Source organism: Gossypium hirsutum, chromosome D06 (assembly GCF_007990345.1).
Source record: "Gossypium hirsutum isolate 1008001.06 chromosome D06, Gossypium_hirsutum_v2.1, whole genome shotgun sequence".
In the NCBI taxonomy this organism is placed as follows: domain Eukaryota; kingdom Viridiplantae; phylum Streptophyta; class Magnoliopsida; order Malvales; family Malvaceae; genus Gossypium; species Gossypium hirsutum.
The window spans coordinates 58,513,001-58,526,139 of record NC_053442.1 but is presented as its reverse complement, the minus strand read 5'-3'; the positions used below and the strand labels follow the sequence as shown (position 1 = coordinate 58,526,139).

At 37.1% G+C, this 13,139-nt stretch overlaps 1 protein-coding gene across 2 annotated transcripts; it reads left to right on the top strand.

Annotated features, from left to right (window-relative positions):
• Nucleotides 1-866: 866 nt before the first annotated feature.
• On the top strand, nucleotides 867-5,134 carry LOC107900556 (SEC14 cytosolic factor). Of its 2 annotated transcripts, XM_016826184.2 has the most exons (11): nucleotides 867-1,168; nucleotides 1,264-1,292; nucleotides 1,986-2,069; nucleotides 2,228-2,281; nucleotides 2,791-2,868; nucleotides 2,994-3,047; nucleotides 3,139-3,198; nucleotides 3,276-3,371; nucleotides 3,587-3,688; nucleotides 3,766-3,846; nucleotides 4,459-5,134. In XM_016826184.2, the coding sequence occupies exons 1-11, from the start codon at nucleotides 1,114-1,116 to the stop codon at nucleotides 4,768-4,770; spliced, it is 1,005 nt and encodes a 334-aa protein (XP_016681673.2). In that variant the 5' UTR covers nucleotides 867-1,113; the 3' UTR covers nucleotides 4,771-5,134. The 2 variants fall into 2 exon arrangements, with proteins under 2 accessions (XP_016681673.2, XP_040951902.1); XM_041095968.1 differs by lacking the exon at nucleotides 3,276-3,371 and having other exon boundaries at nucleotides 1,010-1,168.
• The last annotated feature ends 8,005 nt before the right edge of the window (nucleotides 5,135-13,139 follow it).

Sequence of the window (13,139 nt, the reverse complement as noted above, 5' to 3'; positions counted from 1 at the left end):
ATTATTTAAAAATCAAATTAAAATATTAATAAACTAATATTTATTTATTTAATTAATCTAAAATATCTCCAACATCATCATTGCCTTCTAGATTTCTCTCTCTTCTAATTGATCATTTTACCCTTTATAATCTTTAAAAAATTCATCCTTGAGTCATCACTTAATTTAGTAAAATTACGATTTAGTCCCTCTAAATTATTCACCTTTTCAATTTGGTCTTAATTCATCCATTTTCCTTAGTTTCTAGATTATTCCACCCTTAAAATATTTGCACTATTGGTCCTTCAAATTTTTCATATTTACACTTTACCCCCTCAAAATTTGAGTATTTACTCTTAATCAACAAAAGTTTTCTCACTTTTGCGATTTAATTCTTTCTTGAATTAATATATCATAGTATACTTCCCAATGTTGTCATAACTCACTTTATTTCCTTATTTTACTATATCAAAGATACCTACTTTCTTATTGTAGTAATTTTCGAGATATTATAGTAATAATTTTCGAGATATTACAATTACAGTCAATCTCTCCGTCAAAGTAGCAACTAAAACATTATAAACAATATACTCATAAAGTCCAAGATCTTGTAGAGATAACATAAATAAGCCTTCAATGCAGATACGATCAGAGATCCAATTACTTGATCTAATCTGACTTATTTAATATTCACGATATATTACTTAAAATAGGACAATTTTAAAAAATGTTTAAAAATAATCAATCACACATTCAAAATATTAATAATGATTTATGACAAGTGATGTGACTTAGCAATGAATAATGCTTGAGATATTGCTCACATAAACACCTCATTAACATGATTTTTTTTATTTATATAAAAATTTACTAGTTCTGCATATACTTTAGATTAAAAAGCCAACTATTTACCTCCCTTTAAAAGGAAAAAAAAAAACCATTTACCTTCCTTAATCAGTTAATCCATGCTTATGAATTTTAACCGTACGAATTCAGTAAGAATCCTTACTTAATTTGATTGTTTTAAAAAGGAAGTGTGAAATTATAGTAGTAGGAAAAGGAAAGAAATCTAGAGTAATAGTTGGAGTGTAAATAGCTCTACCATCAATCACCAACAATCATCTCTGCTTCGAAATGGGGATCGTTTCTCAGGAAGCCATCCTTGAGTTGCAGGCATTGATGGATTCAGGTCTGCTTTCTCTTTTCTCTTTTTCTTGGGAACTCGAAACTCAACCGATCCCAAAATTTCTGATTTCTTTCTTGGTTACTTCCATGTCATGGCAGTCGAAGAGCCTCTCAACATTACATTTCAGGTACGCCCATTTCACCCTTTCTTTTCTTTCTCTTATATTCAACGCCAATAAAAGAATGTGTGCTATTTTAACTCTTCACTCTCAACTCTCTTTCTTTTTTTTTTACTTTAATTTTGCTAAATTATAGTGTTCTTTTTCAATTATGTGTTGGTTTTTTCCTATTACTGTCTACTGCTACTACTTCTACAACTACTAGTATTTGCAATTGCTTTGATCTGCTCTTTTGCTTAATCTAATTGCCACTTACCTACTCTTTGTCCTTTTGTTTCCTTACATTCTACTTATTTTTTTACTCCTACTTCATATGTGAACTTAGCTTCCCTTTCTCTATTTATTTATTTCTATATGGGCACATTGATCTTAACTTTTTCAGCAAAAATAAATGCTTCATCTATCCACCTCTCTTAACTAGGAAGATGGGCTGGTAGGGATATGAAGGAATTGATGATCTATCGATGAAAGCTCTTGGATGCAATTTATGGAGCTTTGTGGCATGCTTTATAAGTTTAGGCATGACTAAAGCATTTTTTGTTTTAATGCATGGCTGATTGTTCTTTCCTTGTCTGCTGTTTGATGACAGCTGACAGAATGCTCTAGGATACAAATACAATATGTTTTTATTTTAGCTTCACTAGGTAATGATTGTGCACCAATTTTTCATCTCCTTTCTAGTAATTGTTTACCAACATGCAGAATGTCCATCAAGGTTTTAGAGCAGAAACATTGGTGCGGTTTCTAAAAGCAAGAGACTGGAATGTTGCCAAAGCCCATAAAATGGTTAGTTAATTGGAGTTAAACCCAAAAGACATCTATCCCAGGTTCCCTTTTCATTTTGAAAAGCAGGAAACAAGAAAACTGTCGTTTTTGTTGTGGCAGTATCTTGATCATAAATGTCATTTTTGTATGACCAAATCGTTAAGTGTGTCATGTTTCAGTTGGTGGACTGCTTGCATTGGAGGGTGCAGAATACCATTGACGATATTTTAGCAGTAAGTTAATGTATTCTCAGGTGTTGCATCTAAATTGCAATTGATTGCTTTTCTAAATAGACTATTGATGATTGTCTAAGCATTTTACCTTTCAAACAAGCAAACCGAATTGGAGGATGCGGACAGTTCTTTTATTTAATGATATTTCTTTGATATGGCTTAAGGATATAGTTTTTAATGATCATCATGTATGTCTAGACAGGCCATGTAATGTTTTAATTGAATTGATTTTCATTAATTCATGTCATTGGCTGCTACATTTACAACATAATTATTATTTTTCTAAATACTAACCTTACTGTCTCCCCTGTAAGAAAGAATCCCAGCCACATCCCTAATATCCCTCTCTCACACATCACATGTAAAAATATCATGCCTGCCATGTGGTTTCTGCCATTTCATGCTTCAGTCTTATATTGAGTTATTTGCTGATTAATCCTAATGCATAAAATTGAGTCAAGGGGAGTCACTAAGTTCTTTTTTGTATTGAATGTAAACCTGTTCTACAGAAACCCATTGTTCCTATCGAACTTTATGGAGCAGTGCGTGATTCACAGCTCATAGGAATGTCTGGCTACTCAAGAGAGGTGCTCATACTTGTCAAATCTAATCTTGTTTACAGTATTTATGTTTTTAATCGTACTAAGTTGTGCTCATAGGAATAGCATTTCCTTTCAGGCATGTATTTAAATTTAAAATTTTCCATTTCCAGGGTCTTCCTGTCTTTGCTATTGGTGTGGGGCTTAGCACGTTTGACAAAGCATCTGTAAGTTTTAGGGTAATGTGCAATAAAAGCATTTCATTGGTGAGCATAAGACACTAATCTTTGGTATTTATTGCTTCTTTTATTATTATAGGTTCACTACTATGTGCAATCACATATTCAAATCAATGAATATCGGGATCGTGTAATTCTGGTGAGTGATAAGCATTTGGAAGTTTTCTGTTCCCTGCCTTTCCTAGTAATTTGCTTTACTTTTATGCACTGCTGTAGCCTTCCGCATCTAAAAAGCATGGGCGGCCTATAACCACCTGTATAAAAGTATTAGATATGACTGGCCTGAAGCTTTCAGCACTGAGCAAAATAAAGGTATCTTCTCGAGTTTGGTTTCTGTATTTTGTTCTAGAGCACTTGGATAGCAGGATTTGCAACGTAATTAAGCTGCTGAAAAAGGTTTACCAAAGAGAAAAGAAGAAAAACTCAATGTTAAACTGGCTAATTGTACCAGTCCAAACATGTAAATGGTTGATTGCATTTTAACTTCATGGATCAGTATCATGATTGAATTTTTTGTTTTAACACAGTTGCTGACAATCATCTCCACAATTGATGACTTGAACTACCCAGAGAAGACAAATACATATTACATTGTAAATGCGCCATATATTTTCTCTGCTTGTTGCAAGGTAAACCTTTGAATATTTATCTGTTATCCAGTAAATCGTTTTGACATGGATTGATTTAACCTTTGAATTCTTAGCAGGTTGTCAAGCCCCTTTTGCAAGAGAGAACAAGGAAAAAAATTCAAGTTTTGCCAGGTTGCGGTCGAGATGAACTATTGAAAGTATGGTGTTTTTCTCATTATGTCTTAAAACATTTAAAAACATGGGTTCTTACAGTATTTCTCTTCAAATGTTTAGCTACTGAAAATATCATCATTCCTGTCTCGATCTTCCCCCATCCCCCCCTCTCTGTGATATCAAAGTAGGTTGAGGCAGTACTAGTTCTAGAAGAATTTTTCCATTTTTGTTCTTTTTCTCCATTAACTTCTCTAGCCCTGTGTTATTCTCACTACTCTTTTCTTCAATGATGCTGCAACTTCTAATATATATTAAAATTTCTGCAGTTCTCTTCCTGATTCTTTCTGTTTGAAGTAATGGGGCTGCCAATTATTTCTTGTCATATTCTATAGTTGTCATTGTTGCTAGAATACTAAGTGTAAACCCAGAAAGAGCATGATTCAAGTTTTAAGTTTTTTTCTTCTTTTCCATCGTCTTTCATTTTGATTGCTTCACTGGTAAATCATTAGACCTTGTTTCTTTGTCAGAAGTCCAAGGAGATATATAACTAATTCACTTAGATATGATATGATGATGTTAAACACCATTTCGAAGTCACTTTGTCTGCTTCAAGAATACTGATAATGTTGGTTGTGTATTATATTTTATTTTTATAGATAATGGATATTGCATCACTACCACATTTCTGTAGAAAAGATGGGTCAGGATCATCACGCAATTCAGAAAATGAAAACTGCTTTTCGCTGGATCATCCTTTTCATCAACAACTCTACAACTACATAAAGCAGCAGTCCTTGATCACTGAACCTGCTCAACCTATCAAACAGGGATCTTTTCATGTGGATCTACCCGAGCCAGCTGCTGAAGAAACAGAGATTGCTAAAAGTCTGGAGTCAGAGTTGCAAAAGTTTGAGAAGGGGAACATGCTGTCGAAGTCCACCGATGGCATCAAAATTGATGATGACTGATACTGATTATGCACTGTTCGAATTAACTCTTGTTTCCCAATCAGAATCAGAATTAGCAGCATGCTTTTGTGTTGGTGTTGTTAGAGGAGGACTATGGGTTGACTCGATCATTCCGGTTATATAGTAGGATATAAAGAAAAGAGTAACACACCTGGCTCGCATTATCTTTTAGGTTAGTTTAAAGTTAATAATATAGTGTATGTGCATTTGTATGTTTGGTAAGTTCACATTTTGGGTGGATAATTAGGTTTGAAGTTCAACCTCAGCTGAGTTGTAGGAATACTTTTGTATTAATATTGAGTTTTAACTTTTTTAGTTAACATGATATAATATTACTTTGAATAGAAAAGGTGAATTCCACTTACATGTGCATAAATAAATTATCAGTCCTTGCATATTGTTGCTGTGTATGTGCATGTGTTTCTTCTGCTTAAACAAAGATGTACAAGCCCAATCTGAACTCACCAGCCCAAACCCAAAACCCAACAAATACAAGCCCAACTACCAACACACTAACCCAATTAGCCAAAATCAGAAACAAAACAATAAACCTAACCCTATGTGCGCCGCACCTAGGGTCGGCCACTTGACCTCCCTCTGCCATCGCTTTGTCCCATCGGCCACCTGCCCGGACCTACCGCCACTCCTCTGGTAGCCACCAACTCCGCCGCCCTCGTCACATCATCTGCAAAGAGGATGGCAAACACGCAAGGAAACAAAGAAAAACTTTTTTCTCTTCTTTCTTTCGGCTATAAAAAGCCGGATCTATTATGTAACAGAGGATTTTTTTTTTTTCGATTCTAAATAGACAGTGGATTTACAAATGTTACAATCTTAACAGAGGGAATATTTTAAACACTACTAACATCAGAGAATATCAAGAAATCGAAGAACAAAAACTGAAAAAAAGGTTGACCTATTTTTCTTTTTTTTTCGATTCTGTTTCTTTCATTTTCATATAATAAAAGAGTAAAAGGAATTCGCCGGAGCCTCCGACGGTCGTGGATCCCTCACTGTCGCCGGAATCGGACCTAGAAGGAAGCCGAAAGCCTCCTCCCTTCGGTGTATCTACGTCTTGGTGGCATGGCCTTTAAAAGGCGTCTGAAGCCCGACTGAAAAATCCCCTCTGAGTGGTGGTGGCCACCGGTCCCGGTGGTGGAGCGATGACGGCAAGGATGGGTTTTTTGAAACCCTAGCAGAGCTCAAATAAGTAAAAAGGGAGGGGTGTTCTGAAATTTCGGAGGAAAATGAAGCAAAAAATGAATTTTTTATTTAAATAATGAAGTGAAACGGTGCCGTTTGGCACCTGGAGCACCAATGTCTAAACGGCGTCGTTCGACCGACTATACCCGTGTGTTGGCCCGACCCGACCCGGAGGATCCGCGTTTTTTTAGTTTTTGGATTAATTGCGCGCGCAGTCCCCCTGATTTTGCAATGTATTATAATTTGATCATTTTTCGTTGTTTTCTCTTATTTTTAATTTAGCCCTGCAATTTTATTTTTGTTGTGAGTTGGTCCACCGCGGCGCTGCATTTTGGGGGCTTTGGGTTATTTACTATTTTGATCCCCCTCTTTCGGCGCGTCACAATTTAATCCTCTTTACTCTTTTTTTATTTCGATTTTTGCCCAATACTTTTGTTTTTATTGCTATTTAGTCCATCTGTTTTATTTTTGTATCTTATTTTTTTACTCATCTATTCATTATTATATTTCTATATTATATTACTATTTTTGTATTATTACTATTATCGTTATTATAGTTGCTCTTATATATACACGTATATTTTCTTTTATATATAAATATATTTTTCTATATATTTACATGCATACTTTTGTACTATACATACATATACACTTATTTTTATACTTTGTGCATGCATATACGTTCATAATAATCGTACATATTTCTAATTTTCGTAAATAGTACATATTTTTACATACATATATTTGTATTACTTCTATTTTCATAATTTTTATGTATATCTATACACATATATATTTTCATGAATATATACACATACTTATGCGTCCCTTTTTATATATATGTAAATCTCCACATATTTTTACATATGCATATAAATTCATATTTTATATATTTTATAATACATACACGTATGTATACTTTCATATTTTATAATTCTCGCATACATACATACCCATATCTATAAATATTATAATGTTATTCATTAATCATTGTTTCATTTGATGGTAATTTATTCATTTATTTACATGCTCTTTACTATTTTACATAAGTGCTTTATTTATTTTATTTTATTTTATTTTATATTGTTTCACATGTTATTGAATTGTTTTTATTTATTTTATTTAGTTGTTATGGCCTGTATTATTTTTATATACATTTTCGTATCTATCATGGTATTACCACGCATATCGATAATGCAATTAGTTTCCATCCCTTTTTTTATAACGACTATATATGTTGTTTTGCTCGGTATGACAAATTTGTTTTTTTTAAAGGATGACATTTCGTGTTTAGATTCGTGAGGATCGTACCCTAACTTACTGGGTTTCAATTTTCACAATAAATCTAAATGCACGAATCCTTTTAAACTCAAATTTTAAATGATCTCGGGATAAAAATCGCGTCCTAACTTACTGGTCGTGATCTCGTTTTTAAAATCCGAGATGGCTAAAATTGTTTAGACAAGTATTTTCCATTCGCGTATCGGGAATTCGAGACATTGTGTCCTAACTTACTGGATATGATTCTCTTTCTCGAATAACGTGAAATATGTTTCTTTTCCAATTTTTTTTATTTTATTTAAACACGAGGATCGTATTTTTAATTTTTCCAAGGTTCTCAATTTTGACATTAAGACATTAAATAATCAACTAGGTACCAATTTTGGGCGTATCGAGGGTGCTAATCCTTCCTCGAGCGTAACCGACTCCCGAACCCGTTTTTCTGAATTTCGTAGACCAAAAGCGTTGTTTTAATAAAAATTAAATTGTTTATTAAAAACAACCACTTTCGAGGTGACCCGATCACACCTCATCAAAAAAAAGATTGGTGGCGACTCCCATTTTCGTTTCCTTTTTCAAAATCCAAGTCGACCCCGTTTTATCCGAAAAATGGTGTCAACAGCTTGGCGACTCCACTGGGACACTAAGTGAGTCGAGCCACGAGTTGATTATTTTTTGTCTTTTTATCGAAAATCAAAAACTTGGTTTAAATATACGATCCTTTCATCGCATTTCATTGCTTTTATTACAATTTTCATCGTTGTGGTTTATAATTGCTGTGTTAGTTTAAGTTTTTGTATCTTTCTGCATATTGCATTGCATGACCGTTGGTCACACCCTTTTAAGTGGGAGTGAGAAACTACGCCTTCGTGAGGTTTTCATCTCCGCATGGGATAGTGAATCGCTTTCGGGATACATCCGTACCTATGTCTTCGTGAGATTTTCATCTCCGCATGGCCATAGGGAAATGTATCCCCCTGAATCGAACTTGGTCCGTATGAGCCTATAATGGGTGAGGATCGAGGAATTTGCTGGTTCAGGTACCCTACTTTAGAACCAAACCACATGTAATGAGCCATAGGAACCGACTTAGGTAGAGCTATTCCAAATTTTTAGCACTTACCTAAATGAATGTTGTATTTATTTGTCGCTTATTTTTAATCTTATTCTGTGTTTAATGCTAATTTACTTTGTTTGTGATTGCATGGCATCTTCATTCTAAAAGAGGTGTCGATTTACATTCAGTTTCTCAGTAGAAAGCTTATCATGGAAAAGGGGTTTGTTGATAAAGTAGAGGATAATGCGGCTGTGCGAATATGGGCTGAAATGACACAACGGGAGAAAGGCGATAGTCTTACCGAAGGGTACGTGTCAGAGTTGTGGGATTTTACCCGTATCAGTGTAATCCAGAATGACCTTCGAGAAATGAAAGAAGTCTGGGATCAATGGGATGTCGAGGCCAAGCAGCTGTTCTATTGTAACTACGGTGACTTACCTTATCTGCTTAGTGTCAAAGTGGACAAGTATTTATTTCGAGCCCTTGCTCAGTTCTGGAATCCTGCCTACAGTTGTTTCACTTTTGGGAAAGTATATTTGACGCCTACTGTGGAGGAGTATACGACCTTGCTTCGGTGCCCAAAGATTCAAGTCGACAAGGCTTATTCCAGAGCTGCTTGTGTCCCTCCGTTGTTAAAGAAATTAATGAACATCACTGGGATGAGCGAGCAGTGGGTCGCTGCCCGGATCCAACAGAAAGGCGACAGTAAATGTGTTCCTTGGAAAAGTTTGCGAGATTTGGTGCTTGTACATCCTGACTTAAAGAAAAGGGTCGATATCTTCGCTTTAGGTATCTATGGACTAGTGGTTTTCCCCAAAGCTTTAGGACACATAGACGAGGCTGTATCTGATTTGTTTGATCGGCTTAGTAAAGGGGTGACACCGGTTCCGGCAATACTCGCTGAAACTTTTAGATCCCTGAATGCGTGTCGAAAAGCAGGGGAGGGAAGGTTTATTGGATGCGCGCAGCTCTTATTGGCATGGTTCCATAGCCACTTCTGGAAGGTCGAAAAGGTCTCTTATCGGGTATTCTCCGATAACTACTCCCCTCTAGGAGAATTGGTGGCTACGCCAAGACGGGATGATATTTCAGAAGAAAAATGGATAGAGATACTCCAGAATCTCCAGGATGAGGATATTGAATGGAGGGCTCCTTGGTTAATTCCTGATGAGATATTATACCGATGCGGAGATTTTGACTGGGTTCCGCTGCTCGGAATATGGGGAGCTATCGGATATGCTCCTCTACTCGTATCAAGACAGTATAGATCACGACAATTCATACCAGCAACGCAGGGGTTGGCTTATAGTGATTTTTCCTATAGGGAGGACAATTACAAGAAGAAGGTTCGAGAAATATCTAGTGCCTGGAACCAGACTCGTCGAATGAAGATCTTAGCCGTGGGTCCGACAATTACCCTCGAGTATGGTCAGTGGCGTGATCAAAGGATCAACGACAACATCCCGGCGTCAAATTCAGAAACTGCTCGATCTTTAGAGGAACACTTACAAGTTTTGCCTTCTGAGATAGAAATCATCAAACAAGAATTCGAAAAAAGGAGTTTAGAATTGGAGAAGAAGATAGAACAACTAGAGGAAGAAAAAATGCAGTTAGGACTGGATGTGGACATTCAAAGGTTAGAGGCCGATAAACTGAGAAAAGGAAAGAACAAAGCAGAAGAAGATTTGGACAGCCTAAAGACAGATTACAAGAAGTTGCGTAGGTCGGTAAGAACTGCTGGCTTAGGTAAAACGCCAGAACAATGGCGACAAGAAATTCAGGAGGAAAAGACGAAAGCTAATCAATGGGAAAAGAAATTCCAGGATACTCGGGCTCGAGAAGTCGCCTTGGGAAAGAGTCTACTAGATTGCCAAGACGAGAATACGGAGTTGAAGGTCCAGATAACTGAACTAGAAAGATCGCTTCACCAGTACCGTAATCGTAATGCTACGGTTGAATTAAGGGCGAGCTTAGACAAAATTGAAAAATTAAAAGGACAAATAGAAGGGCTAGAGAAAGCATTGCAAAATAGTGAAATCCGGATAGAGCTTCTGGAAGAAAATAATGAGCAGTGGCAAAAACAATTCCGTCGGTCTCAAGAGCAGATTGGAGAAAGAGATTATATTATGGGAGAGGCGGTGACTCAAGTGCGCGAGGTAGCTGATCATCTGCAAACTCTAGCGGTTCAGGCTGATCTATTAAGTTTGAAGTATGAGTTAGAGTCCGACAGGGGCCGAGAGTTAGCTTGGCTTCTTAGAAAGGTTAAGGCTTTGAGTGTAAGGGCAAAGCCATATATGTAGTCTATTTTATGTAAAGAAACTCTTTATCTAGTAAAGTTTTCTAATGAAGTTGAATGAGAATCAGTGCCTCTTTTTCTTTGCATTCTTTTCATGCATTGCATCACATCATATGCATTAATGACCATTAAAAAAAACCTAATCGAATAAAATTATTTCAGTTAACCTGGAAAACCAACAAAATTACGGTACCCGAGCTAAGACAAAAATTATGGACCAAAGGTTGGAGAAGCTAGAGCGACTTCAAAGAGAAATGCAGGACCAGTTGCAGGCGCAAATGAAAGAGCAAATAGAAAAGATTCAGCGTGACATGGTGCAAAAGATGGAGGAGTCCCAAAATGATCTGGTGGCTAAGATGACGCAATTATTGAAGGGAGTAGATAAGGGTAAAGGTCCTGTGATTGTTAGTGAAGAAGAAAACAATGGTGAACCACTTTATCCTCCAGGTTTCACGCCTCCTCATGCGCAAGTACAGACTGAGCTGCATCCGCGGAGACCCTCTGTGTCGGTTAGGCCCCAGCAGTTCCAAGGCGATGCTTCAATCCCAATGAATTTTCAACCCGGAGCGGGCTTTAATCCCAGTGATAGCCCGAATAATATTGCTGTCCCAGATCTTGACGAGATGGTTGAAAAGGACAAGGCGAAGGAGGAATTTCCAAAACAATTTGAGGAGAAATGGAAATGGATAGAAGAGAAGTTTAGGGCAATAGAAAGCATTGAAAACTATGGAATAGATGCAAAGGATCTGAGCTTGGTTCCTGACTTGGTGCTCCCTCACAAATTTAAGATGCCGGAATTTGAAAAATACAATGGGACTAGTTGCCCAGGATCCCATATTACTATGTTTTGTAGAAGAATGACGGGGCATATTAATAATGATCAATTATTAATACATTGCTTTCAGGAAAGTCTTACGGGTGCAGCGTCAAAGTGGTACAATCAGCTGAGCCGAGCCAAAATTGCTACTTGGAGGGATTTAGCACAGGCTTTCCTGAGACAGTACAATCATGTCTCAGAAATGATGCCTGACAGGATAACTCTGCAAAATCTAGAGAAGAAATCGAACGAAAGCTTCAGACAATATGCGCAGAGATGGCGAGAGGTGGCAGTTCAAGTGCAACCACCGCTTTTGGAAAAGGAGATGACGACAATTTTTATTAACACTTTGAAAGCCCCGTTCATCACTCACATGTTGGGAAGCGCTTCAAAAAAATTTCTCGGATATAATCATGAATGGTGAAATGATTGAGCATGCCATTAAAAGTGGAAAAATAGATGGAGGAGAAAATAATAGGAGGGCACCCCCGAGGAAAAGAGAAAATGAAGTGAATAATGTGAATGCTTATGGTAGGTCAATTACTGTGAATCAACCAAAGAAAGTGGTTGCTAATCAACAGGGATCATCAAGACAAGAGTCAGGAGCTAGGCAAACTACTGAAAAGCCCCAATTCACGCCAATCCCGATGTCATACAAGGAGTTGTATCAAACTTTATTCGATGCACATGTTGTTGCTCCTCGTTACTTGAGTCCTCTACAACCCCCGTATCCAAAATGGTATGATACGAACGCGCAATGTGATTATCATGCGGGAATTTCTGGGCACTCGATAGAAAATTGTACTGCCTTCAAGAAGGTAGTAGAAGGACTCATCAATTTAGGTGTTGTCAAACTTGACGACTCACCTAACGCAAAGAATCCGTTACCTAATCACGCAGATAAGGGGGTGAATATGGTTAGCGAAGGTACGGGAAAAGAAGTCAAGACTGACATTGCTGAAGTAAAAACTCCATTGAAACGGGTCTGGAAAGAAATGGCGAAAAGAGGTTTGGTTATTTCAGATTCTGAGGAAGGGCATGAGATGGAAATTATTGTGAATTTCACCATAAAACAGGGCACGAAATCCAAGAATGTGAAGGATTTAAGGCTTTGGTTCAAAGCATGATGGATAACAAAGAGATGAGGTTTTACGAAGATGCGAAAGAAATGAGGAGCATATGCGCGACAGAGTTGGGAACAAAGGCTCCAAATCATCCTGTGGTCATTATCTCACGCCCTAAGGGTAATGAGGTTAGGGCCCAGGTAACACCGAAAATTGTAATCCAGAAACCATCAAATTTCTCTTATAGGGATAACAAAATGGTGCCGTGGAATTACGGGTGTAATGTGACCGTTTGGGAAAAGAAGCAGAAAGAAATCAGGAAACAGTTTTTTACACGCGCAAGGGAAAAAGATATGACGCTCAAGCAGAGTCGTCCAGGGAAGAGAATTGGAAGAAAGAACAGAGGAAAGGGAAAGCAGTAGAAGTTGAACCATTGGTAAATGAACCAATAAAAGAAGAGGAGGCAAAGGAGTTTCTGAAGTTTTTGAAACACAGTGAATACAGTGTTGTGGAGCAACTACACAAACAGCCAGCCCGCATTTCTGTATTAGCTTTACTCTTAAACTCGGAAGTACATCGGAATGCACTATTAAAGGTGCTAAACGAAACATATGTGGCTGACGATATTTCGGTAAACAAGCTGGATCGGCT